Source organism: Gadus morhua, chromosome 15 (assembly GCF_902167405.1).
Source record: "Gadus morhua chromosome 15, gadMor3.0, whole genome shotgun sequence".
Classification (NCBI taxonomy): domain Eukaryota; kingdom Metazoa; phylum Chordata; class Actinopteri; order Gadiformes; family Gadidae; genus Gadus; species Gadus morhua.
In genome coordinates this window covers 5,566,461-5,594,075 of record NC_044062.1, presented here as the reverse complement: position 1 = coordinate 5,594,075, position 27,615 = coordinate 5,566,461, and the positions used below count along the sequence as shown (strand labels likewise).

The 27,615-nt window shown below is 48.6% G+C and overlaps 1 protein-coding gene across 4 annotated transcripts in view; it reads left to right on the top strand.

Moving 5' to 3' along the window:
• Nucleotides 1-27,615, top strand: part of micu1 (mitochondrial calcium uptake 1) — a 32,840-nt gene that overhangs the window by 3,886 nt on the left and 1,339 nt on the right. The window contains exons 4-12 of one of the 4 annotated variants that reach the window (XM_030378276.1): nucleotides 2,848-3,010; nucleotides 6,886-6,929; nucleotides 9,931-9,942; nucleotides 16,290-16,295; nucleotides 17,653-17,767; nucleotides 18,710-18,792; nucleotides 19,867-20,067; nucleotides 23,013-23,150; nucleotides 24,858-24,966. In XM_030378276.1, coding sequence (XP_030234136.1) covers nucleotides 2,848-3,010; nucleotides 6,886-6,929; nucleotides 9,931-9,942; nucleotides 16,290-16,295; nucleotides 17,653-17,767; nucleotides 18,710-18,792; nucleotides 19,867-20,067; nucleotides 23,013-23,150; nucleotides 24,858-24,966 — 871 coding nt within the window. The remainder of the gene's footprint in view (nucleotides 1-2,847; nucleotides 3,011-6,885; nucleotides 6,930-9,930; nucleotides 9,943-16,289; nucleotides 16,296-17,652; nucleotides 17,768-18,709; nucleotides 18,793-19,866; nucleotides 20,068-23,012; nucleotides 23,151-24,857; nucleotides 24,967-27,615) is intronic. The other 3 variants (XM_030378278.1, XM_030378277.1, XM_030378279.1) reach the window with 3 other exon arrangements.

Sequence of the window (27,615 nt, the reverse complement as noted above, 5' to 3'; positions counted from 1 at the left end):
CTAGCCTTAATCTATGGCCAATAAACTTGCGGGGATTAAGCTGTATGTGACCACTAGCGGTGAGGTGGTGGTCACATACCCCCCCCCTTACCCCTCCCTTTCCAATGCCTACCTGGTCTGTACTAGCCTGTACTGGCCTATACTGGCCTGTACTGGCCTGTACTGGCCTATACTGGCCTGTACTGGCCTGTAACGGCCTTTAATGGCTGGTATTGTACGGGTTTGGCGCGTCCGAGAGAGTGTTATGCTTCTCTGACACTTTTAGGCTAACAACACGTCGTGGGTTGATGTGTAGGGCTCCGTATTGCCAGTAGTTGTTGTTGATGCCGTGCCAAAGAGAGAGTTAAGCTTTTAGGAAGCCTATAGATGACACCACGGTGTGTGTAGATGTGTGGAGGGCCGTACTGCCAGCGGTAGGTGTTAATGTCGCGTCAAAGAGAGGGTTAAGCTTCTAGGACACTTAGAGTGAAATGGCATGGTGTGTGTTGCATTTCATATACAGCGTTGCTTATTATAACGCCCCTTCACAACGACCCCCTTCCTACTTAGAATTCTTAGCCCAAAACACCTTTTTGTATAAAAGTGTTCTCTCTAGAGACACGGCTTGTACGTTCTTGGCTACTATAGAGACATGGCGGTGCATATATCTCCCTACGTAGATATAAAGGGCTCATTCTTAGGTAACGAAAACGCAATTTATTTTCTTTTATGGGATTTTAGATTAATTAAAATATACTTCTGAATATAATATTCCCTTTCTGCCAAGTCCGTTCCGCTAGATTCCACCCTTTTTTTATACACAACGGCACCTTAAGTAAAGATTTGCAAACAATATCCGCTGTGAAATTGCTCTCTAATCTACTATCATATGTGCCACCTGCTAACATTTGTACCACAGTTTTAATTAGCCTGTGACGATGGATTGGCGTGTGTCTCTGATGGCACGTTACTTTTAACAGCAAGAGGGCTAGAGAAAGTCACGAGATGTTACAATAGGCCCCCATGTTTCAAACCAGACCTTGAATGCCATGGCAGCCTTATGCGCCTAGATTTACAAAAAGAGCCGTTGGAGAATTGAGCAGATGAATAGAGCAATCAACTTGGCGGCTACAGCAGTCATCTGACAGAAATTGTATTGATATTTGAAAGCATGTTTGCCCTTATGTGGCAAATCCAAGTTGAGGTAAGGTAGGCACTTGTCTTGGTGGATATAGGTCTGTGTCAGACAGAGTGCCTAGTTTTGATGGAATACTGTCCACTGAGTGTAAATTGCACGCATCTGTACGTGTTTGAGTGCGTTTTCGGTCTGTCAAGCACTATCGCAGGTGTCCCTGAGATGCTGCACTTTGATGAAGTTTTACCCTGTGTGTGTGTGTGTGTTTGTGTGTGTCTCTGTGTGTGTCTCTGTGTGTGTCTGTGTCTGTGTTGTGGGAAAATTGTCCTCTGCCCCATTATCATCACATGGATGCATTTTGTGTATATTTTAGAAAAAAAGTCAATATTCATGAATGTCTTACGCAATGGGGAAAGTATGTCAGATGTCAAAAAACATTATAAAGAGGAAAAACCTGAAGTTAGTTGGTGAACATTCCATCTCCTACGGTTTTGCTAATGCCCCGATCAATGGCCTGTACATTTGAGGAGATGGGTGGAAGATGAGAGCGATCTCAATGCTGCTCATGCCCTTAATCGATCAGGCCTTCGTTGAAACCCCTCTTCTCAAATGTCCCCTATCGCCCTCATCCATACGGTATTGTCCAAATCTTGTTGAGAAGGCCAATGCCTTCTGCAAAGAATTTGAGACCAGCATAAGGGCCTGTGAAATCATGAGAAAAAGTCTTGTAAGGGAATTTTATTGTAAGTTACATAATGATACAGCCTCCCTACATCAGAGAGAAATTCAAAATGATAATGCCAATGTTCTTTTACTTGCAAAATTTAAAGGGAACATCATGAGCCTTTCTCCTAGACTGTGTGCTTTAAACCTGCACCCTGTATTAAGGAATTGTTTTGTGATAAACCATTGGCAAGAGCATTGTCAAAATGTGTAATGCACATTGGAGCTACAGCAAAACCGATAACATCCTACACAGACTTTTAGCACCCGACAAATAATTAGCCACGCTGGCCTTTTTATGCCTTACATGATTGAGCAAAACAATACACTTTTATGTCGACGTCAAATGCCATTGCTGCATCTATAATTAGAAATGGCTGCTTCTGTGCCAGCCATTTCTATTTCAGAGTGGCTAATACCAGTCTCAATACTGGAATTATGTCGCTAATGATGTAGCTAATATGCTTTGTGATTAAGAGGCCAAATGAAGACTTTAAAGACCTGATAATAAGACTCCAGTTTGAGAGAGGCCGACTCCCACCATGACCCGTCCCTTCATGTGATACTCCACTTCAATACTCTGTGTTCCATCATGATGCCCTGATTTGAGCGATGGCCGTTCTGAACTGTGCTGTTGGGGGATTTATCCCCAAATATCTACTTCACTCTCCCCAAATGACATAGTATAACCCGGGAGCGACCGAGATCTCCCCAGAGGTTAACCTGTCAGCCCCGCTCGACGGTAAAACGGGAGATAGATTTAGTCCTTCATGTTGATGTGCTAATGGAGTCGGGGGGGCTGGAAGGTCACCCTCTCTCCCGGGGCAGGATTGACGTCCTACCTTTCTGAAGCCATTTGGATAGATGGAGGGGGGAGACCTCTCACCCCTGAATCGCAACCAAACCAATGCCGCTCCCGTTTGGTTATCCACACGTTGTCTGGATCTAAACGCTGTTGACGTGTGACTAATGAGTCAATTATTTTTTTCTTTCTCCCCTCTGCCTGCCAGGTGATGGAGTATGAGAACAGGATCAGGGCGTACTCAACCCCGGATAAGATCTTCCGCTACTTTGCGACGCTGAAGGTCATCAGCGAGCACGGAGACCCCGAGGTGTACATGACCCCCCAGGACTTTGTGCGCTCCATCACCCCCAACGAGAAGCAGCCTGAGAGTGAGTCCCGGTCCCGTCCGCCGATATACCATAAGGCCACTCTTTATGTTTCCCCGAAGAGATGTTCTGGTCTGCCTGCTTTAAAGGATCAGTGCAAATCAAGCAAGAGAGTACAAATACAGTAACATTATGAATGCAAATTGGAGTACCCACAATGTAGATCAAATAAATATATTGATATAAACTATGCTAAATAAAAAGTAAGTCAATTCATTTGCAAATAAGTAGACATTATGCTTTTCATTTTGGCCTTGAAGCGGTTCTGAATGCATCTTCTGTGCCTGCGTGTGTGTCTGTGTGAATATGCACGTGTACGTGCGCGCGCGCCTATGTCCATGTGTAATCACACGCGCAAGTGAAATTCCATGCAGTGTGGTGATTTATGGGCCCCACTATGCAGGGCGTAATGTACCCCACTGGCAATGCACATTGGATCGATTCCCCCCCCCTCCTCGGTCGGTGGTATCATCCATCGCCCTGTCCAATGTACAGGTCATGTGACTCCTCCCTACGCATCCAATGTCGAGAGCATTCAGGGACAGTTTGGCAGGGGACGACCCACTCCGGGAGGGTCTGATTCTAAAGTAGGCCAGGCAGACGGGTGCGGCGAAGGGAGAGGGGGGGGGGGGGGGGGGGGGGGGAAATAGGACGCGGCAGTGGGTGTATTAATGAGCGTGTCGAAGCACATTCTTGGTGTCACATGCAGATATGGCGAGAGATATCTGATCATAAGCTGTGGAGTGCTTGGGAAGGCAACTGGTCTGAACTTGGCGTGTTCGCCACAGTGCGACACTTGACTACTTCATCACCTCTGCTTGTGCGCATGTGTGCGCATATAGTTATATATGTGTATATTTATACAAACATAGATATCACTGCACCAGCTTTTGCCTTTTACCCTGACACTCTCTGTAGCATACGAGTATCTTCTGCATCCGTGCACTGTTCCTAACTTCGATGCTAGCCTATGCGGTCACTTTACCTTTCCGTCTTTGGAGCCACCGACGCAGCCGTCTGTTGCGATGTGCTCCGCTAATCATATCATGGTCGGGCTCGTCACGTCTCTGCTGTCTGGCAGCATCTGCTCTTCCATCACCTGAGTGCCTTCTAAATCTGCCGCCGTGGTGGCAATTTCTTCCATCAACAGTGCCTCCCATGCATTGGCCAGACACCCATCTCCAAGCTGTGTGTGACCCTTTCCCAAGCCCTGTCCTATAAAACGATATGAATGTCATAACGCTGAGTCGAGATCCATTGGATTAGATGAGGGAGGGCATACATAAGCAGAACAAGGCGCCAAAAAGAGGCCGCAGTGCATCTTATTGGCAGACGGTCAACTCCTCCTCCGTCTCAGCTAACTAATTGCACCATTCAGCCGAAGAGTCCTGGCCTCGTTAATTGAGCTCCTAGCATAAGGTACTGGAACCCTGTTATTATTTAGTTTCATATTAGTTCCATGTCCATGTGTCCACAACATCTGTATCAATAATGGCTATAACGGTATGTTTGTGATATTTTACACATTATTTTGGAATGGTCTGAAATGCTCATCCACTTTGCAGCATGTCTATCAACTACCTATTGGCAAAGTTTTGGCCTGCGTTACTAACATTTAGTGAGGCATCTAATTTTTAGAAATAGATGAAAATGAAATGATCAATGAATGATCAAACGATAAAAGGATTATGAACGAGCCCGGACACGATGATTAATCCTTTTTAACGATCTACTCTGATTTGGTGTACAGATAGTCATTGTGCCATTGGCGTTTGGTTTGAATAATTGAGATTTAGCACTGACTGATGCAATTGCAACGACCTGACCCCTATTAGCGCATGTACGGTTTTTGCCTGATCCAAATTTCAAAGAAACGTTGATTACAAGGTCTTCAGTACAATCGGAAGATATTTCCTCAATACCCAAGGAAATTATAGCCTATTGCAATCCACTTAACTATGATAGTCAATTCCAAGACTTGAAACTGCAACTGATTTTGATTAGTTAATTATTCTGAGCATAATAGCAAGTGACGGCCATAAAATGGACAACTGCACACTCCCCAAGTCACACCTTTAAATCGATGATGCAAATACATATGAGGGAATTTATTTCCAAAAAAACAACAAGATGCATTTACTAAAGGGCTTCAGACGATGTTGTATTCATGTTGTCAATTCATTTGATCTTGACTACCCATCGTAAAATTATTAGAAGACGTTCACTTTATTTTAAATAACACCCGATATGCTCAACTAAAGAAAGGTGTTTGGTGTTCATTTTTTACAATATAATGTGATATTTAAGTAGCATACAAATGGTTCATTTCAACTTATGGGTATAATTTCAGTTGGTAAATTTATGTTTGTCGATGGACTGCGTGCGGCTGTCTTGCAGTAGAAAAAACGAGATATGTTTCACTGAGACACGAAATACTGTAGAACATGATTGTCCGCTGTCCACACCCTTCATCTTTCTCTTTGAACTTCAATCACAATGTGGAGTATCACCAATAGCAGTATGTAGTATGCTATGTATAGCATTGGCCAGGGCACCTTGCCAGATAAATCTCAATGTCATTGTGTACCAATGGATAACCAAAGGATTAATAATTTATCAATAACATGGGGACATTTTTTAAATGTAATGAATACATGCACTATAGAGATTAAAGATCTCTACAGCTGAAAGTCCCTACGGTGTACGTCGCACTTTTTTTTTTGAATGGATGTTCTCCCTCCGGGAGCAGAACATTTGAAATCTTTCAATCTGTTGGATACATAGATATACCAAACCGGAGATGGCTGTTCGAATAATAAAGTAAGGTCATCCGAACGATAAAGTAAGGTGCTCAAAATCAATGGTGTCATGATTGCTGTGTGTAAAGCCGCAATAGCTTAGGAGCAGCGACTAAAGAGGGATTCCCTCCTCTATACAATGACCGCGGGGGTCCCAGGTAGAAGGGTGTGGGACTTTTGAAGTCAAATCAAATGGATGTGAAGGATTGAGGAAGATACAATATGTGAACGACCATTAACCTCCTAATTTGACCCGACGGCCAATCGGATCCATTATTCATTCTATTAATGCGGCATAATGACATTGACTTTGGGAATATATAATTCTAACCTTTTAATTCTGATCACCACTGTTAATAAATGAGTCTAGGTTGCTCTGGCAAGCTCATCAAGTGCATTCTCCTGTCCGAGCTACGGTGGATCGCGTCACCTCCCTTCATCTAAATCCTGAACCGCGCACTTACATCAGCGCTAAGAAAATGCGATCCAGCAAATATATCCAGCATTAGAAGTTCTCTGCGATAAACGATCAGACTAATGAAAGCTGAATGCAGTGTGGTGGGGATAATTGGAGAATGGAAATGAGTTGTAAATTGCCTATATTAATCTCTGGCACATGTCGACGAGTCACTCTAATGACATCATGGAAATGGGTCTCCCCCAGTTCTAAGTAAATGCCCGGGGCCATGTGGCTGTCTGTGAAGATCGGTGGTAATGCTCTTTTAAAGTGAAAACATGGATGTCGTTTAAAAAATACATTAAAAACATGTTGTTGTGTTAAAGCAGCAGCTGTGCAAAGTTTTCCTCTATTGTTGCCCCGGCTTGCCGTTTATCATTTTATTATTTAATGTTGGGATTTTTTTCTGTTTGCGTTAGGGATTAAGTCTTAGGAATTTCAATCAGTTTATGAATTTACCCTGGCTTATGTGACCGTTGACGAAGCAAAGAAAAAGGCAAATTTCAGCCAAAGCCAAATCTTAAAGTGGTGCCCTCTTTATAAAATGCTGGTCTTGGTACTTTTTTGTACTTTTTTGTGTGTAAGTGTCATTCGCTCACTCTGTCGTTCTCTCCTCATTACAGGTCTGGGCTTGGACCAGTTCATGGTGAAGCGCTACGATGGCAAGGTAAGCTGCAATGTGGAAGCAGAGAGGGGATACCGAGCGGAATAATCAAAAACTCATTAAAAAAACGTTTCATAATCACGTTGGTTTTTCCTCAATTCTCCAAAATTAATGGCTGACTGGATTCCTACCAAGACAATATTCTGCTGCATTGTGGTTATATTTTATTATGGGTTTTCGCTCTGTTCCCCAACACATCAAACCAGTTGTAGGCCTTGTTTGTGTTGGGACAGCTGCTGGCGCTTTGCCAAGAGACCAAAGTCATTTAAATGGAATTGTGAGGCAGGAAGTGGAGGCTGCTGTTTCCTGTCATGGCTGATAAATGGATATCATCAAATATGTTTGTTTGCCCTTTTTATTAGACTCTTAACTTCTACTTTACTACTCAATTAATTACTCCTAATTATTTATTTTCATGTTATGTGGTAATTTAAACCAACTATAAATAATTTAAACAAACGATCAATTAACTTTAATAAGATGCTTTATTGCTGGGCTCAACGTTTCAGTTTGACGATGGTAAATAAAATCTTTAAAAATTTAGAATGAATAAAACTGAACAAAAGTCTAATACAGATAATCACTAGCCTTTTGCAAATTTAAATACTTTTTACAAATACTCAGCCTTACTAACAACTCCTTATGCACACATACCACCAAAGAGCCCCCTTGACAAATAGCCGCAGCAGTGCTTAGCTATGTGTCTCTGGTGATTTACAACTTGACACGCCTTCTGTCATGCTAGAGCAAGGATAAATCGCACCAAAATGGCAGTGGCGTGCCCTCAGTGGAGACCATCTCCTCTAATGTCCAAATCCCAGAACTAATAAGATATTATCCCCACCCCCTAACAGGCTCCCATACTCTGCAACACAGAAATTCTATTAAAAAGTAATTATTTCTTTCCTAACGGTTACTCTGCAGACTTCTTCTCTGGGGTGTCATTGCCTTAGACCCCTCGCTTTATGTTCGTCCTTAAAACAGCTGTTAGCCAAGAAATGGATCTGGTGGTGCAGAGCAAGTTCTACCCCTTGCACCAGAAAGTATCTAAACTTTCTTGAGTATATATATATATATAAATATTTATAAATGTGTTTAAACCAAACCAACGTCAAACGTCTGCATGGTGAGGACAAACTAAATTTTGTCCTTGGGAATCAATGGGAGCCAAATCATTGCTTTAATTAATGTTTGGTACTAGTAGAGTTCTAAAAATGCAGCCGGTACAGAGAACCCAACCAACATTAGGTGTGGCTTCACACTTAATCATTAATAGAGGGCCTCCGAACATTAGTCATCAGTTGTAATGACCTATTTAAATGCAACCACAGAAGGGTGAACCTTGGACCTACTCGGCCCCCCTGTGGCGACACCGTCATCCAATACCAGCCTCTCCCCTCCCATTCCCGCCTATTGATTTTCATTTTGCAACGTTCCACCCCCTGTTCCTTAAACCCAGGAGCCTTTCTGCCCCACGGCCCCCAGCCACGTCCTCCCCTAGCACCGGCCGTTCATCGGCACATGCCCCGTTGCGTTTCCAAGCACATAATCAGACGCAGGCTCGCCCTACTATGCAGCGAGGCTTTTATTTTGGCTGTATCTCACACTGCTTCCCCCCTTACTGGATCACATCCTAATTCAGACGTGAAGGCAGATTTTGCTAGGCCATCAACATCCGCGGGCAGCCGGCATGAAGACGATCTATTGTCGTTACAACGGACCACTCCTGATTTGTGGTCAGCGCTATGCAAATGGCGGCCATATCTCCGGGCTCTGCGCAGCCTTGGTTTTGCGAGTCAAATCAGGGAGTGCAACTTGATCTATGGCTTTGAATTTCTCCCCGGGACTCTCCCTGCAACGGCCACATCGCCTCAAGGACCTGCTAGCTCCAGCCTAGTCTCCCCCACCCCTTCCCTCTCTCCCCCTTCCCTCTCTCTCCCCCTCTCTCCCTCTGGAGGGCTCTTCTCCCCTTCCCCTCCACTGACACATGCCTCCGCCTGATTGGCTAAGTAGCAACTGCGGGGCTGGCTGAAGGAGAGGGACACCCCAGTGCTTTCCCCGTGAAGCCACGCCACGCCACTCCACGTGAATTAAAATTAAAACACTGCAGCGAGCGATTATCCCGAACATACAATTACAGCGGCCGCAGTGAGGCGGGCGTATCAGCCCTGCATGTTAATCGTTTACTTCCAAAGGCGGGTGTGTGTGGTAAGGCGGCTATGCAGGAGTCAAGTAGCACTATCCGTTAATGACCCCACCACCGCCCCGCTGGCTGGCTGTGGTTTGAGTTAGACAACAGCAGCTTCCTCCATACGGTGATGCCACGCATGGGCGGTTCAATGTGTAAGAAAACTGTTTAGGTTGCAACCTCCTTCCCCTAACCGCCCCCCCCCCCCCCCCCCCTTCCCCTCAGAGTAGACCACATTATTAAACTGTGTGTATGTGGTTTTATGGTAAACCATATCTATGTATTGCTTTTTTTATATTGTTGTTTTAATGTAGTGGTGTGTTGTGTTTACTCAATGTGTATGTTGTCCTCCCTTGCAGAGCACACATACAAAACCGTGTTTGTGTGTGCTATTATGTGTGTGTGTGTGTGTGTGTGCCGTCTCCCCCCTGACGTGTGTATTCGCTCATCATGTGACTCCCCCCCCCCCCCTCCCCGTTGTGATTATTATTTTAACAGTTGTTGGTCTCTCTTGCTCTTGAGGGCAGCCATTCGCCGTCATATAACAAGTAATCCCAACGTTTTTCTCTCTCCTCCTCCGCCTCCCACTCCCTCCCTCCCTCCCTCCCCCCCCCCCTCCTGCCCATCCGTGGTAACCATTCCCCATCAACTACTGTGGCTGTCTCCCCCTACCCCCTCCTCTCTCTCCCTCTCTCTCTCTACCTGTCACTTCACTCCCCTCTTCCGTCCATGTGCTCCCCCCCCTCCCTCCCCTCCCCTCCCTCCCCCCCCTCCCTCCCATCCCATCCGCGGTTGTGCCCCCCCCCCTCTCTGCAGGACTTCTGGCAGGTATGAGGCGCGTGCCGAACAGCATGCGTGCGTGTGCCCCTGAATGACAATACTGCACTGTGTACATAGTTGCCCACCCACCTCCGATCTCCCTACTCCTCTCTCTCTCTTGTACTCTCTCGCTCTTTCTCTCTCTCTCTCTCTCTCTCTCTCTCTCTCTCTCTCTCTCTCTCTCTCTCTCTCTCTCTCTCTCTCTCTCTCTCTCTCTCTCTCTCTCTCTCTCTCTCTCTCTCTCTCTCTCTCTCTCTCTCTCTCTCTCTCTCTCTCTCTGTCGTTCTCTCTCTCTCTGTCGTTCTCTCTCTCTCTGTCGTTCTCTCTCTCTCTGGCTCTCTCTGGCTCTCTCTGCCTTTTCTGTTCCTCAACTGCCCTGTTCCCGTGCTGGTGGTGTGTAGAGCGGGGGGGCGTGGAATAGGCCCGCCCCCCCGCTCTGAACCAGAGGGAACAGGGCCGAGGAGCCAAGGAGCCCTTCTCCCGAGTATTGCATCTCAGCTTCTCCATTTTTCTTCAAGTCTTTTTTAAGCAGAGCCATTTCCACAATTGGCACTTTAGAAGCACGTCAGAGAAAGGGCAGAACATAATGGATTAAACGCGTATAACGCCAAGAAGCAAAACGCGAGTGCTGCCTCACATTTCGCTTCATTCTTCCATGAGGAGAGGAAAGGGCTGGGATCGAACGGTGCCATAATGAGAAGAGACGAGCAGTAGGCCAGCGATGCCACACCGACATACACAATATAGGCTTCGGTCCTTTTATTAGTTACATAAAGTGTAATGGGAGACTTTATTTATTTATAGGCGCCAGGCCCAGTGGCTGATTGAGTTTGTTGCGTCGGCCCTTTGTTATAATAAGAACTCTAGACTGTAGGTCAGGCCCATAAAAAGACGAGCCATAACCGGTCCTGTCCATAGCAGGGAGGCCGTCGCCCGCTATTGTGTGGTGTTGTTTGTGTGCATAGAATACGCACACTAATTAGTCCACAACCGCTCCACTGCCATCGTATGGTTGGGTGAGGACAGCTGCCTGCCTTACGCTCGCTGAATTGAACTTGCTGAATTATTGAAACGTCTTCTTACACTTTTGTTTTTTCGCTGGGTCTCGCAGAAAGCTGAGATGCAACGGGCGGCTATACGAAGTCCCTCATGAGGAGCTTAACTTGTATCTGTTGATGCAAAGCTCTCTTCCTCTTTGTTCTGTTCCTACCTCCTAAACTACTCTCTCTCTCTTTCTTTCTTTCTTTCTTTCTTTCTTTCTCTCTCTCTCTCTCTCTCTCTCTCTCTCTCTCTCTCTCTCTCTCTCTCTCTCTCTCTCTCTCTCTCTCTCTCTCTCTCTCTCTCTCTCTCTCTCTCTCTCTCTCTCTCTCTCTCTCTTTTTCCCCTCATGCTTTTGCGCTGTCGCTCACCCCGCAGCATGTCCTGCTCAATGCCTGTGCCTGACCGGGGGAAAGTAGTTGTAGGAGGCGCCCCCTATCTGCGCATGGAGGCATCACAGGGCGGTCTGGACTCAGGAAATGGCTGGAAGCTGGCCCCCTAATGGGAGCTAGTCGTGCTATTGTGCTTGATTCGCCTCCTTCTGGACTGCCCTGGACCTCAGCACTGCATGTTTACTGTGGAGCATGTTCCTCTGTAGCATCGGGACTTTTTGGTGTGTGTGCCTGCCCTTAGAAGAACCAAGTCTGTGGCAGGGTCCATGTCCTGCCGCAGCTGCTGCTGCCATGGCAGGGTCCCGTGACTCTGTGTCCCTTGACACCTGTCGCTCGCGAGGAATGCTACGGGAGACTTCTACAGCCGTGATGTCACGGCAACCGTCGTGTTTACCCCTTGTGTTTCAGAGGGGGCCAGGGTTTGGCCTGCGATTGCTGTCCGGTTGGCGGTTTCACCATCCGTTTCTCTCTCTTTCTCTCTCTCTCTCTCTCTCTCTCTCTCTCTCTCTCTCTCTCTCTGTTTCTCCATCTTGTTTTTATTCACTTGATTCTCTTCTTTTTTTTTGGTACATCCAATTTTCTTTTCACTCCTTCTTGTGCAAAAATATAAACACAAAACACCAACACAATCGACAAAAGACACACACAAAACACACAGACACAAAGACCAAGGCCTATACCTCTCACCGTCTACCAGTACATCGGGGTACCCAGTGGGGGTCTGCTGACCCACGTGACCGTCTCTTCTCTCCTGCGACCTCTGGTGCCCTTTATGGGCCATCTCTGTCGATTGAGCATAGAGCCTTTGGATACCTTTGGGTGTTCCCACTCCGCCCCAAAGTATTATCCACCCCTTATTAACAGCCCGTCTGCTGCTCGCTACCCCTGGGGTGACCCGTGGCTAATTCAGTATTTCCCTTTGGCTTTAATGTATTACTCTTGGGTGGGTTTGCCAGGAGGTCTGGCGGGGGGGAGGGATACCCTACCTGGCCTGATCAGGCCTGATCCTCCAACCCGCTGGCTCGCGTTTCTTCCTCTTCCTCTCGTTTCCGCAGGATTCCCTATATAGGTCATTGCCCCCCGCCAAAGATACAGCAACTCCAGAGCAGCCCCCGCTCTCGTCCGCCTCTGTTGTCACGGCGCCGCCTGTCAGTCACTAGCCCTAGCTTCACCGGCCGCTTTCCTTTCCCGTTAGGCCCTCTCTGGACCACTGAGTTTAACACACACGAGTAGTACACGCGTACACACCTGTACTCGGAGGAGAAGGGCTGGGCTGCTTTAGGGCAGCCATTATTCATGCACGCACACGCACACGCACACACACTCTACATGTATACGTTGCACTGCATATAGATCCGCTCAGATTCCCACACAGTGGCGTGGAGACAGAAACGGGAGTGGCAGACTCCATTCCCCTCTCTGTGCAGTGAAGGTTTTCATCTCAGAGACCGGGTCGGTCTAGGCGTAGACCATTAGCCCACTGTGGGGCCCCACGGGGCCCAGCAAAGAGGAAAATAGATACTTCTGTCTACCTGGCTGCAGTCTCTTCCCCTCCCCTCCCGTCTCCCCGAGTTAAATAATCCGCCCTTTTAACGGCCACTTGACTCCCGGTCCGCCATCTTGGACCGGGCCGGTGAAAGGTGTGTGCCAAGGGTGTGTGTTTCCCGCTCCCACCTCTTCACCTTCCTCTAAACGCTTCCGCTTATCGGGGTGCTTTGGGGCCATTATGTGTGACAGAGCAGGGGAGTGGGACATTACAGGAGGCTTTGTGATGTCCACAGCGGCCACTCTGCCCAGCCAACCCTGCCATTGGCTCCGAGGCCCCCAAAAAACACAGCACACGGACACAACTGGTCAAGCTCCATTAATAAAGGCCATGCCTCCATAATAAAGGCGGGAGGAGAAATAACACGGGTGAAAAGGGGTGCATGGTATATTTACTATATTCGATTGTCTGCATTCAAACCCTCGCCCATATTAAGAATAGCAGGGCGTGTCGTGTCGAATTAACGAGGATCACATTTCAATCGGCTCGACCAGCTGTCTGGTGAGTTTCATGGACGACTCGGTGCAATGTATGCGTCGCCTTTCATCCCAGCTGCAGAATAACAGAGCCCATCAAAGCAATAATGGCACGCAGGGATGTGGCAATAAAAGCCTCGGCCCATTTCTGTCTGCAGTCACTGAAAATGGGGGGGGGGAGCTGGATTTGCATAACGTTGCACAACTTATTATACAAAGAAACCGAATCATTTTGTAATATCACCGAACCCCAGCGTGTTTTAACGCAGACTTGGTTTGAATCCCGTCGCAAGTTGTTACGCAACACGGATTTCCGAACCGAATGGCGGGTTGTGTGGCTGGAAAGTGTTTCTAATCCTCTCAATTGAAATGAGCAGAAATTAGACTCATCCCTTCCTGCACGGCGAGCTGCCGGCTACATTCACCATGGGAGACTCCTTTGATGCGACCCCCGCTAAAAGTTTAGGAGGGGAGTTATTCCAGCCACGCTGAGCTGCCTCCTGGTCCCCCCCCCATGTCCACCGCGGGAGATAAGCCCCGTCTGACCCTTTCGACCCTGGCTGCCTGTGGCCCGGCCTGGGCCCTGTCAGCTCTGTCCTTCCCTCTGCACCCCCCCCAGCTCCCACTGGTGCTGTGGCATTGCTGTGGCAGTGCTGTGGAGAGCCCCGTCAAACTGGACCCAGCCTACAGAGCCGGCTCTACTGTGACTGACAGGTCCAGAAATGGAAACGTGCACGCACTCGCGCACATGAAAACACACGCACCCACACATATGCCAGCAAAGATGGGGAAAAGGGCTAATGTGCTTATGTGTTGGCACTAGGCGTCGACAGATGCAAACATGATTCAATTTAAAACCAATTTTCTATTTTGACGGCCCAAAAGCTGCCTTGAACACTGGAATGCACTACATTTTCCAACAACTGTAATTTTGTCAAGAAATATGAAGAGCACTGATAAAGCTGGCAGTTTGCTCACCATGCCGGTCAATAAGTAAAGCTCAGCTCGGGATGAACATGTGTGTGAAGGCAGAGAAAATCTCTGATGGATTTTTTTTGTTTGGATGTTCACCATTCATTGCTGATGTTTCTACCAACAATGCTTAATTCTAATTATTACAGCCCTGGTTCAAACGCCTACGCAATACGCCCACACCCGCCGGACACAAACACGGCACGCAGCAAACATATGTCGGCTTCGGCAACAGCCAAGTGCTGTTTAATTAACTTGAGTGCTGCGACAATTAGGATTACAGCCATTTGTAGATCCTTTGCTTATTAGACAAGCACCAGCACATGGGCTGGTCTGCAGCGAAATGTTGTTGGTACTGAAGGCAGAGCTTGTGTCTCGGAGGAAATTGTTACTTTAAAATTGCTAATGACCCCGTACTTTGGGGCATGGCGGGAAATGCCTTCTGCGGATTAGAGAAATGCTCTAGTCTAGAGAGCATGCCTCCCAGAACTGCGCTCACTCAATCGTTACATGCTCCTGGGCTTCACGTTGCATGTAATTTTCATTATGCAGAGGTGTGTGTGTGTGCGCGTGCGCGCATGTACATGCGTTTGTGTGTGTGCGTGCGTGTACATGCGTTTGTGTGTGTCGTGTGTGGGTGTGCGTGAGTGTGTGTGGGAGAACTGCCAAAAGAGCGTGAGGGTCGATTTCTCAGTCCGTCAGTCACAGGGCAATGGCTGAATCTGAAAGAGAAGGAACATTAATGTCATTGAGAAACTGCTGGAAGGCTGTCGTTGCCGTCAATGCGTGCTGGTCTGTAGGCCTGTGGCGTCGGTTTCCCCCCACTGAATATGAGTGTTTAGCTCTGATCTCTGGGATCGCCTCTCCTTGAACTTGGCTTGGGAGACAGTGGGTGGAGGAGGCGGGAGAGAGGGAGAGGGGCTGGGGGGGGGGGTTGTCCTTGACACGGTACAGAGAGCTGTAATAGCACTGTGCCACTGTTGTGATCATCATTATAATGAGGTCCACTGTGGTCTGGTCTCCTGTGATTGTGGGTGGTGGGGTGGGGCCGAGGGATGGAGGTGTCACGGTCGGAGCTCTGTCTCTGCGTTGTCTGTGGTAGCGCGACGGTCTCGGGGCTATGGGCTCTCACTCGCTCACTTACACTCCATTTATCTCTCTCTCTCACTCGTTCTCAAACACGCATTAACAGACACAACCGTCATGTAGCGGCTTTAAACAACCGTCTTCCACTTGTCGTCTCTTTCGTCTCTCTCTCTCTCTTTTTCTCTCCTCGTTTTGCATATTTTAACAGGAGCACTGCTGCCAGAAATAACCCTCTCTTTCTTCCCTCGCCCCGTCGTCTCTCTCTCTCTCTCCCTCACTCTCTCTCTCTCTCTCTCTCTCTCTCCCTCTCTCCCTCTCTCCCTCTCCACCTCTTATGCATGAAGAGAACATCCATAATTAATGTTACAGTGGAAAGTGTATTTTCTATCTTTGGGAGGTATGGGGCTCAAGTGGGATGGCGGTGGCGCCGTTGATGATGTGTAAACCAATACCCTGTGCTCTGACGGGTCCGGTATATCATGGGGGGGGGGGGGGAGGAGATGGGTGCCCATAGGGGAATGTGATTGATTGATTGATTTCCATCATATATTTAAGTATCGCGATAAAGATATGTCAGATGATGGATGGTGAATGCAGGGAGATATATTATACCAAACGTGTGTAGAAGTATAATCCTAGATATTCACACCAAAAAAACCCTGTTGTGTTCCAGTTGTAAGGGTGGGTGTGTTTGTGTGTATTTGTGTGTGTCTGCCTGTTATAAGGCACTGTTGTCTCTTTGTTCCCAGAGGCCCCTGCCTAAGATGGCGGCGGTCGTTCTTGACTGTAACTCAAAAATTGTTTTCTCCTCCCTTCCTCTCCTTGTGAAATGGAACCCTTTTACAGACGGAGGTAACGCCATGTGACCCCCCCATCCCCCCCACGCATGCTCCTTCCCTTATCTAATCCCTATTACTATGTGTATTACTACGTGTACTATGTCCCCCTTCTCCCTCCCCCTCCCCTTGGAGTGAGGGGGCACTGATCTCTGTGACTCAAGTGTTGTCACCCCAAGTTTTCGATGTGCATGCGATTAAGACACTCTCTCATGCAATGCTGTGGATATACACATGGTCACCAAAAATAGTGCTGTTCAGTGTGTCTGTGTGTATGTGTGCGCGTGTGTGAGAGCGGATGAAACGAGTGACGACAATGAATAGTAACATTGCTGTGTATTAATACATCCGGGTTGTTTCGATGTAATCAATGTGGTTGTGTATCGATGGCGTTTGTGTGTACATGTGTGTGTTTGTGCCACAGTCTTTCTGTGACATCGTGTTGGCTCTGTATGTCGATTAAACACTTGTGAGTACAGCCGCTCCTCTTAAATGACCTCGTGAGTACGTGATCGCCTGCCGCCTGCCCTTCCCTGGCTTCATGTGTATGCAGCACTTGCATGATAGTGTTAGCTGTCCTGTTGTGTGTGTGTGGTTCCCTCTAGTGAATTAGTATCAACGGGTGTGCATTGCCATGTTGGTGTAATATGTGTAGAGATGCTATGTGTGTGCGTGTTTGATGTTGTGTGTTTGTGTGTGTGCGACGCTGTGTGTGTGGGTTTGAGCTTAGCTGATCTTGTTTATCGTCGTTTTTCCATTGATCAGTTCCGGGAGGGAAAAACGTGCAGAAAAGGGGAGTTTTCGTATCGAGTGCGAGAAAGTTTTGGGAAAATCTAATTAATGTACTATTTATAGGGTAGTCTAATCTGTGGGCTGTTTTCTCATAAAGATACCCCAAGTGATACATTATATGAATCCTAAGTTTGCTGCAACGTGTGCCAGAGTAACAACAGTCACACTCTGGCCCAATGACAGTTACGCTAGTCTCTATACACTAGCACAATGACAGCTGTACTGTTTCCGGTCAGCACGCTTTGAATGTGTAACTAACGCACAACTCTTCATAGTTCTCCCGGGCCGGGTAGTCATTGGAAAAAACGATGTACGAGTTTAGCCCTCAGGCACACACACAACCATACACACTTACATCAAACACGCACACTCAGCCAGGGGCCTCTCGCTGACTAGATTCACCCAAATATCACCCCTGGGACCGGTGGTAAGAAAAAGGCTCCTTATGCTTCATACATATTATGTTCTAAACTATATTTCTCTCTCTTGCTCGCAATCTCTCGCTCTCGCTCTCGCTCTCTGTCTCTCTCTCTCTCTCTCTCTGGCTCTCCCTCATTTGTGCGTTCCGCTCTGGTGAGCAGAAGATAGCCCAGGAGCGGGAGAAGTTTGCGGACGAGGACAGTATATTCTTCTCGCTGGGAGAATGTGGCCTCATCTCCTTCTCAGACTACATCTTCCTCACTACCGTCCTCTCCAGTAAGTGACCGCCAGTGGGCCCGCTCCACTCAGCATACATTACCAACTGTCCAAGAAGAAAGGGGACTCCAATCTCCCGTTCTGCCCGTTCTGGGTTACCGGTCTCAATTCGTCAACATGAAGGCTGTATAGTTATCATCCATAGAGATATACTTTTTTAGCCAGATAGGTCGTGCTGTGAAGGGTCGGTGGTTAAAACCTGCAGCAATTCATTTCAGTCCAAAACGATTATTTTCACGCCGTTTTCCCCGCTGCAAACGAAATTGATATAGAGCGAGGCAAAAAAAAAGTCGCAGAGTTGATGGACCCTATGGGGCCACAAAAGTTGCCAATAAGTTTGGACAAAAGTGGCAGCTGGGCTAGTTGAAGGAGGTGGAAGGAAAGAACCGGCGCAGTGTCCTTGGGAGGCGGCCGGGGTTTTCAGATGGATACGTCTCGCCCTCGCCTGCGTCTGAATTCGGGCCAGCAGTGTTTGGATGGTGATGGAGTGTGGAGCGCTTTGTTTTAGACGTGAGATAAAGGACAATAACACGGGGGCTGCCCTTCCCCCTTAAGAGTCGGAGGGCTGCCGTCCTGGCGGCTTGACTCGGCCGTTCATCATGCAGAGGGACGAGAAGGCCCACTGGGGACGGGGTGGGAGGGGTGAATCATGGGTGAGAAGACTGACAGAAGGCCGCACTGGGAGCCTTATTTCATATTCTCAAAGATGAGCTGATCTGAGCCTGACACCTCAGCCCCACCACGGCTCCGTAGTCGGCTTCTGAGCTGATTCTGTCCGCACCCTCCGATCTGGAAGTTATATTTTCGGAAGGGAGTCGGGATTAAACCCCGAATTAAACCTCTAATCTGACGTGTACTCTTTCCTACATCCTATTCATTGTGTCACGATCTCAATCTGTGTGTGTGTGTGTGTGCGTGTGCGCGTGTTTTGTGTGTCCCCAGCTCCCCAGAGGAACTTTGAGATTGCCTTCAAGATGTTTGATCTGAACGGAGATGGAGAGGTCGATCTGGAGGAGTTTGAGCAGGTGGGGACCGTGGATAAGGCACACACGTGTACCTATGTACACGTCTGTCGAAGATGGAGAGGAATGGAAGTACCTGCTGTAGCCAGCTTTGATTTAAAGTCACACATACACATGCACACACACAGTCTGATATTATAATATATCAGACTGTCTTGGGGGGGGGAAAGAGATAAGTGTAATCATATTAGACTCCATATCAATAAGACTCCCACAAGGCTCGATGGAATCTGTACAGTATCACAGCTGACTTATTTTATTGCTCCCCGAGTCGTCTGTAATAACAGCCGACCTGACTGATCTGTGTGTCGGGAATGGAATCCCGGGGAAAACCCCCAACCTGTATGCATGAAGCGCTTCTATTATGGGAATGCCGCAGGGTAAAATACAGTTGATGCATTGGCCCTGCTCCTCATTGTGACTGGAGACTGGAGAAAATCGACGACAATCTCTGCATGCTGGCGCTGTACTCTATGTTCCATGACTGGAAGCCTATCAGAGAGCCTGATGAGACCTGTCCGTTTGGCTGATGAAAGCACAGTGGATGTAGAACACCGTGATTTACACTTTAAGCCAATCGGTTACTCCCCCTACCCATGTTGGGTGCAATCCTTTGTCCAAATATTGCAGCCTATCAGGACACACGCCGCCAAACTCTACCACTCCTATTGGTTCGAATGTGATTGTAGTCTGAATGTAAATTTAGTCTAACAAACTCTAGCATTCCTATTGGTTTGAAATGTAAATGTAGTCAACCAAACTACTATTCCTATTGGTCTGAATGTAAACATAGTCAACCAAACTGCCATTCCTATTGGTCTCAATGTAAATATAGTCAAACAAACTACCATTCCTATTGGCCTGAAATGTAAATAAAGTCAACCAAACTAGCATTCCTATTGATCTGAAATGTAAATATAGTCAACCAAACTACCATTCCTATTGGTACATTTCTTATTCAGGTTCTCTGCTGCTACTGCTGGGCTTTTTGACCTGCATTTGGACGGCCGGTTCTGCGTCGCAAAATGGCCGCTCTTCCCCACGCTCATTCCTCCCCCCCCCCCCCCCCCCTCCCAGGTCCAGAGCATCATCCGCTCCCAGACCAGCATGGGCATGCGCCACCGCGACCGCTCCACCACGGGGAACACCCTGAAGACGGCGGGCTGCAGCTCCGCCCTCACCACCTACTTCTTCGGCGCCGACCTCAAGGGGAAGCTGACCATCGGCAGCTTCCTGGAGTTCCAGAGGAAGCTGCAGCACGACGTGCTCAAGCTGGAGGTAGGCTGTGGGGGCCGGGTTGGAGAGGTGGGGTCATGCGAGGGGTGGGGTCTTGGGTGGAGCGAGGGGTGGAGCTAGGCGGGAACCCCCGAAAACCGACTCGGGACCCGTCTTTTTTTCTATGCATGGGTATCCACAACGTGCTCAAGCTGGAGGTAGGCTTGGGGACTGTGGTTGGGGGGGTGGGGGCTGGGGGGGCTGGGGGGGGGGCTGAAGGGTGTGGTACGTGCAGGGGTGGAGACAGGCATGAGCGCTGACTACAGACTCACCCACCCGTCTGTTTTTAATTGATGGATGAGTGTCCTGAACGTTGCACATCGTAAATGTATGCAGGAGTCTCTGCTTGTTTAGAAGAGCAGAAGTATAACCCACGCCTTTCCTCAAGCCCTTTTTAAGATCGTCGTACTAATAAAGCATCCTAATAAATCAGCGATAACGATGCTAAAGTGTAATGCAAGTCATAAACGACAAAACGCGGTAATAATGGATAAGTGAGAGTAATCTACATGAATGTGATTACTAATTAGGGCCAGGTTGTGCTTTGTCGCCTGGTGACACGATGGAAATCCCTGTGACACAAGAGAACCGTCTCCCATGTCCCTTCTGTTTGTAATGCAACACTGCCGAGTGACACTAATTATCAGAAGGGCGACGGGAAAGTGGAGGATTAGGGAAGCAGACGAAGGCGTGAGCGTGGATGTGTCAGACGCGGTCTTTAGCGAGCCGGTCCCCGTGCGTCTCCACGCCGTGGGCCCCCGGCACCACACCACCCAGCAGATGGGCGGTTGACTGCGTCTCCGTCAGTGGTACCGTGCCGCCGTTAATTAGCAAGGCTGCCGCCGCGCTGTCTTTCGAAACAAACTGCTGTCCGTGAGCACTTGGGTCCGACTGACAACGCCGAACTGGCAGTTGGAAAATGCATCTCAGTACTCTGTTGTTACTGGTGGTGCAAGGATACTCACTCTCTCTCTCTCTCTCTCTCTCTCTCTCTCTCTCTCTCTCTCTCTCTCTCTCTCTCTCTCTCTCTCTCGCTCTCTCTCTCTCTCTCTCTCTCTCTCTCTCTCTCTCTCTCTCTCTCTCTCTCTCTCTCTCTCTCTCTCTCTCTCTCTCTCTCTCTCTCTCTCTCTCTCTCTCTCTCTCTCTCTCTCCACCCCTCTCTCTCTCTCTCTCTCTCTCTCTCTCTCTCCACCCCTCTCTCTCTCTCTCTCTCCACCTGGCTGTCTCTCATGCCAGCGCTGCAGTTCTGTCTACTCTACTGTACTATAACCAGCCAGCTCCTCTGTGCCTCCTCATCTCCTTCTCTTGTTTTTCTCCATCACTTGTAAGTCCCCCGGTGGAGATAAACGACTACTTTTCAAGGTGAATCTGGATTCACGGTGTAAGGTGTAACTCCTCCAACTTACACCCCATCAGTTTTGTAGATGCATATTTTTTATCCTAAGAACTATACTATACGATAGGGCTGCACGATTATGGAAAAATCATAATCACTATCATTATTTTGGTCAATATTGAAATCAAGATTATTCAAACGATTATTTTTGAGTTTGAAAACATGTATTTATTCATGTCTCGCAAAAAACACTTTGTAACTGAGAACTTTGAAATGTTCAAATCTAAAATAATGTACAGATGTGTATCCAGCTGTTCTGTTCACTTTCTATAAAATATTTTATGAAAAGAAAAAAAAGAAAACTCAATTATATTAGTTTTTTGATCGTTTGATGGTAAAAACGAAATCGCGATCAAAATTTGATTAATCGCGAAGCCCTACTACGGTACTGGGATTGGAGCTGCATGCCGTAAAATTGATAAAAATCGTGAGAAGTCCTTCAGTCCGTCACGGTCCTTCACTCTCTCGCAGGACTAACGAAAACAAATCTTTTACTGGGTGCTTCCTGAATGTCACTCGGAACATTCCCTGCAAATGAGTCTTGTACCGAGTCAGAAGAAGCCGCCTCAAACAGACATTCCTGTCAGACCTAGAATCAGCATTTTGAGGGCTGTGGTTTGGTTAGGAGTAAGGTGTGTTGTATTGTGTGTATTTTTTGTATTTTCTTTTTTCTTTTGTATAACGTATCAGGATGTAACCCAACCAAGGAGGTAGCCTCTGTTTCTTAAAGGGTGATATTATGCAACCAGGTGTGAGTGTGATTAGCCATCACAAGCTGTTTGGAAAATCTGCCTTTTCCTGTGTTTTAGTGAAATCAAAAGTAGGAGCGTCCACCTAGATTTTGGTGATGCATCAGGGGATTTATTTTGGGCTATTTACTCACGCCATATTGAGAGGACTCAGGAGAGTTGTAGTGGTACTGTAAGATCCATAATGAACGTAGATATACTGTAACCCAGGCTAATGAACACATTGTTTAGCCACGTCTTGCATGAGAGACGCTGTGGCAGTTTCAAACCCAAACAAAGTCTCCCCGTGATGACAAATCAATTCGAGAGTAATTACAAAACACTGACCCAAAAAAACGTTACCACCAACAAAACAATAACAAACAACCCAAAGCTCTGCTTCCAAAATAAAGGCAGTCCCAGCGTCGTGACGCCGTGATGCACAAGCCCTACATCCCAGAATTCATGGCTCCAGGCAACGCCCGCTCATGATTCAACCAGAAGCCATATGCTAGCTGTTCCTGGCATCTGCAGCCCCCCTAAACGCTCCATCTCTCATCCTCCACATTCTCTCTCTCTCGCTCTCGCTCTCTCTCTCTCTCCTGGTCTCTCTCTCTCTCACCTGCTCTCTCTCTCTCTCTCTCTCTCTCTCTCTCTCTCTCTCTCTCTCTCTCTCTCTCTCTCTCTCTCTCTCTCTCTCTCTCTCTCTCTCTCTCTCTCTCTCTCTCTCTCTCTCTCTCTCTCTCTCTCTCTCTCTCTCTCTCTCTCTCTCTCTCCACATGGTACTCACTCTCTGGCTGTCTCGCCCATGTGCTCTGGTACAGTTTGAGAGGAATGACCCTGCGGAGGGGCGGATCAGTGAGAGGCAGTTCGGAGGCATGCTGCTCGCCTACAGCGGCGTCCAGTCCCGCAAGCTCAAGCAGATGCAGAAGGGCCTGAAGAAAATGTTCAAAGATGCCCAGGTAAGCTTATGTGGAGCCCGGTCTAATGACTGTGCGGGTGGAACAAGGCTCATGTGTTGTGTTATGGAACGCGGACGGAATGTAAGATCAATAGTAATAATGCATTAATGCACGCCCTTCCTAACCTCCCTTTCTTCACTCTCTCACGCACACACACCCAAGCGCACGCCCTCACACACACATGCACACACTCCCTCACACACGCATGCACACACCCCCTTGCACACACATGCACACACTCCCTCCCGCACACACATGCCCTCGCCGTGAGTGAGGGGGTTGTCCATATGAGACGGCCTTTGCCGAAAAGAAACTGACAGTAGCGTTTGTTGTCGAGAAAAGACAAGAGAGGGAGACCGGAAGAAAGGCAATGCATCACAAGGAGATTGATCACACTATCGCAGCTCCACCACTCCTGCCCCCCCCCCCCCCTCTCTGGGTGTAGCACCACCACCACCAGCACCACACAGGCCTGAGCAGAGGGGGAGACGCTGGATATCCACACCCGTGCAGGCCCAGCGGGGAGTCTCATCTCTCCCTCCCCCCCACAGCCCATCACTCCCCCCTCTCTCTCTCTCTCTCTCTCTCTCGCCAGCCTTGCAGCCCCTGCTATCTGGCTCCTCTCAGTGCTCACTTCACCCCTCTGACATCTTCCCTTCATCAAGTCCATTCACTGCCGAGTCAAGTGGGCTGTCTTGGCCTGTGTGTCACATGAGCTCACAGAAGCCAAGACAGCCCACTTTGGGAGCTTCAGGGAGGAGCACAGATAACGTGTTGGGGGGGGGGGGGGGGGGGGGGGAGGGGAGAGGACAATGCGGCGGTTGGCTGTTCTGCTCCCGGCCGCTTGTTAGTGGGTTTGGATCCAGACGGTAAGCTGGATCCCCGAGCAAGACTTCCCACCCGGAGTCGCGCTCCTCATACAAAACGACACTTCCCTGTGAGTCACTGTGGATGAAAGGGTCGGCTAAATGACTCCATAGTCACAGTGACGTTTAAACAGCGAGCGCTAAAAGGCCCGTTCATAAGTATTCTGGCGGTAGCTCCGCCCGTGCCAGGGCCAGGCCCGCGCTGACACAAATAGCTCAATCAATGAATTGGCCGTACACCAACGCACACCTCAAAGACACTGCAGCAAAGTGTCCTTCCTCTCGCTGTTTGGCAACGTAAAGGCGATCACGCTGTTGTACGCCCAACGTGTCCCAGCTGAGGGATGGTTTTAAAAGCGGTGATTAGCACCCGAAAAACGTGACGGAGACGAGCTCTGGGAGAGGAAGAACGACTGCATCTCTTTTACACCACCACCACCACCCTCCGTCAGCTCCATCCTTCGTCCCCTACACCACCCACCAGATAAACGAGAGGACCATTATTTACACCAGCACGCCAGCTGCCTCTGCCTCATCTCTGCAAATGAGCTCATCAGCATTGCGGAGTGTGTGTGCGGGTCTGTGTGTATGTGTCTGTGTATGTGTCTGCGTGTGTGTGTGTGGGGGTGTGTGTGTTTGTGCGTGGGTGCGTGTGAGAATATGTTAGCGAAGCCATTCCGGCTTCCTTCAGTTCTTGCCTCTCAAACACGGAGATGATGTAGTCTTCTGGGCTCCTCCTTGAGACGGATTTCGTCAAAGCTCACAGGGCACTACCAGACCAAGAAGGGTCACTTTCTCTGCTGCTGGCTGTAAGGTGTCCTCTGTCTCCCCCCCTGTGCAGGGCATCACGTTCGAGGAGGTGGAGAACTTCTTCACCTTCCTGAAGAACGTCAACGACGTGGACACGGCGCTCAGCTTCTACCACATGGCTGGAGCCTCCATTGATAAAGGTACTAAGCACGCACGCACGCACGCACGCACGCACACACGCACGCGCCCACGCACGCTCAACGCACGCACTCAGGAGTCCTGTCCTCCGGCTGACGGCCATTCGGTTCTTGGTCTCCGGGGCAAAACAAATATGCTGTTGGTGTAATTGCCTTTGGTTTATTGTCGGCTTTTCCGGTAAGCAGCCAAAATCAACAGTTTCTTTTTCTTTTTACTCCCACCTGCTTTTAAGTGGGGCTGACTGAACGGTAAACGTCTGTTAGTCCAGGTAACTGAAGTACCAGAGCCATGCGTGTGACTCCTATCCGCCCCGCTTGCCAGTCACACATATCTGTTGGAAAAACAAATGATGAATACATCATATTGGACACATGATGGGATGGAGGCTTTTGGCTACTTGCCCGCTGCGTCTGGTAACAGGGCAGCTGTGTGACTTATGACCACGTGCTTTAGGCTGCAGTGAAAGTCATCCTGCAGCAGTCGAGCGACCTACCGCTGTAGCCACTGTTGTTCCCTTTCTCATCGCGGCAGGTGTCAGCAATACAGCAAAGCAAATTATGTCCAGCCATGTCCTTAACGTCTGAGGCTGAACCCCGCACCTCCCAGAGTTCAGTCTCGGAATCGAATTTCTCCTCGGAACTGCTTTCATTCCCCTCCCTCCTCTCAGCCCGTGTTTTCTAATATGTCCTCCCACCCATGTATCCATCCATCCATCCATCCATCCATCCCACCAGCATCTCTCCCATTTCATGGTGACGGTACAATGCCGGTCCCTGTGCAACCAGCACGCCCACGTCGATAGGCCCAACACACTCTGCTGCTAGAGCGCATCAGAACGGCCCTCTTCCCACCAGCGAGGGAAGAGAATCCTTAATGAAGTCAAATCTCCACGCCTTAAAGCAGACGGCGTCGCTCCCCCTGCGTGGAGCTCCGCCTTGCTCGCGTCAGGCCCGGAGACGCTGTTCTCGTTAGCCGGGCTGCCGCACGCGGTCGCCTCACACTCCTCACGGCTCCCCGTTCCCCCGCCACGCGGACCAATTAGAGCGAGCGGTGTGGCAGTAATCTGCGTAATGCGGCCGCTGTTTTTACGAGCCCGGCGTTTGGGCTCGCAGTTAGCCGACGCGCGCTTCTGGATGCGGGGCTCCAGATGTCCCTGTTCAGGGATTCCCCTGGGTCCGGTTCCTCTGGTGGCAGCCGGTGCTTTGAATCGAGGGATGGTTGAAGTCTGTCCAGTTAATCCTATCCCTTCAACGCCATCTCGACAGAGCTGTGTGTGTGTGTGTGTGTGTGTGTGTGTGTGTGTGTGTGTGTGTGTGTGTGTGTGTGTGTGTGTGTGTGTGTGTGTGTGTGTGTGTGTGTGTGTGTGTGTGTGTGTGTGTGTGTGTGTGTGTGTGTGACTGTATATTTAATTACTTATCTGCACTCTATGGCTCCTGAGCTTGTGTGCCGACTTGGTGCCCATTAATTCATGTTGGGTTTGGCCAGTGTGTACACACACACACATGCGAGCGCAGCTACTGTTCAGGAGCAGATTCTCTGTATGCCACAGCAGCAGTTTGCTTTGCTAATTAATGGTGTTTCTGCTGGAGTGATTAAGCACTTTTTAAAACTTTTCCCTCACCCTTTTAAAGGGCAGTACCAGCGACCCTATTCCCATTATCAGAGCCGGCTCCAATTTATGGCACGGTTGTTCCCTCCCCTTTGAAGGCTTAGAAACTACAGTTTGTACTGAAGAATTATTTTATCCTTTCATCATCTTTGGTTTTTGACCCTGAGCTTCGTCCTTCGTACCTTCTCCCTCGTCCGTTCTGCACCTCGTTTCTCTTCCGCTCAAACCTTATTTTCCTCGGTTAGACGTCCTTGTGATGTGTCACCTGGGAACCACATCACAGTACAGTCGCTTCACTCACTCACTCCCTCACAACTCACACCTCAAACACTCATTCACTCACACTCACTCGCTGACAGCTAGCCACACTCACTCACTGACAGCTAGCACACTCACATACTCACACCTCTCAGACTCACTCACTCACACTCACTCGCTCATACCTCACTCGCTCACTCACCTCTCACACTCACTCACTCACACAGTCCCGTTGCCCCACTGCAGGTTTCAAACACATGCCCACTTTTCTATATACGTGGTATGAAGTGAGCCTGGCTGCAGTGGGCTCCTCTGTGGGTGTTTTGTCTAAGGCCAGCAGAAGTCCTGAATAATGGCTTCGAGTTATAATCACCCAGTTGGAACTCTTTGACCCACTTAATGCAGCTGTTCTCTCCGCCTGCGTCACCTGGCCACGCATATACATAGCGTGCATATCCCTCCCTCAAGGCTTCAGCATTTCTTTACCCGCTTAAACTTAGCTTTATGGTCTTCTAGAGTCGTGAACCAAAAATATACATCATACTGCGTTCTGTCGCAGGTCGCTCACCTCTGATACGTTCAGGGTTTGTGAGCAGAATGCGCGAAGTGCAGTCCACGGTGTGGCCAGCTGTGGCCAAACGGAGACTATAAACACCGGGGCCATGGATTGACGGTCCACTCGCTTCACAGACATTGCGTCAGCCATACATTCGTCAGCTATAAATTCCTCTTCTCCACCCTTGGCCCTTTGTTAGAAGAAAAAGTCCTAGGGTTTCATGAGAGG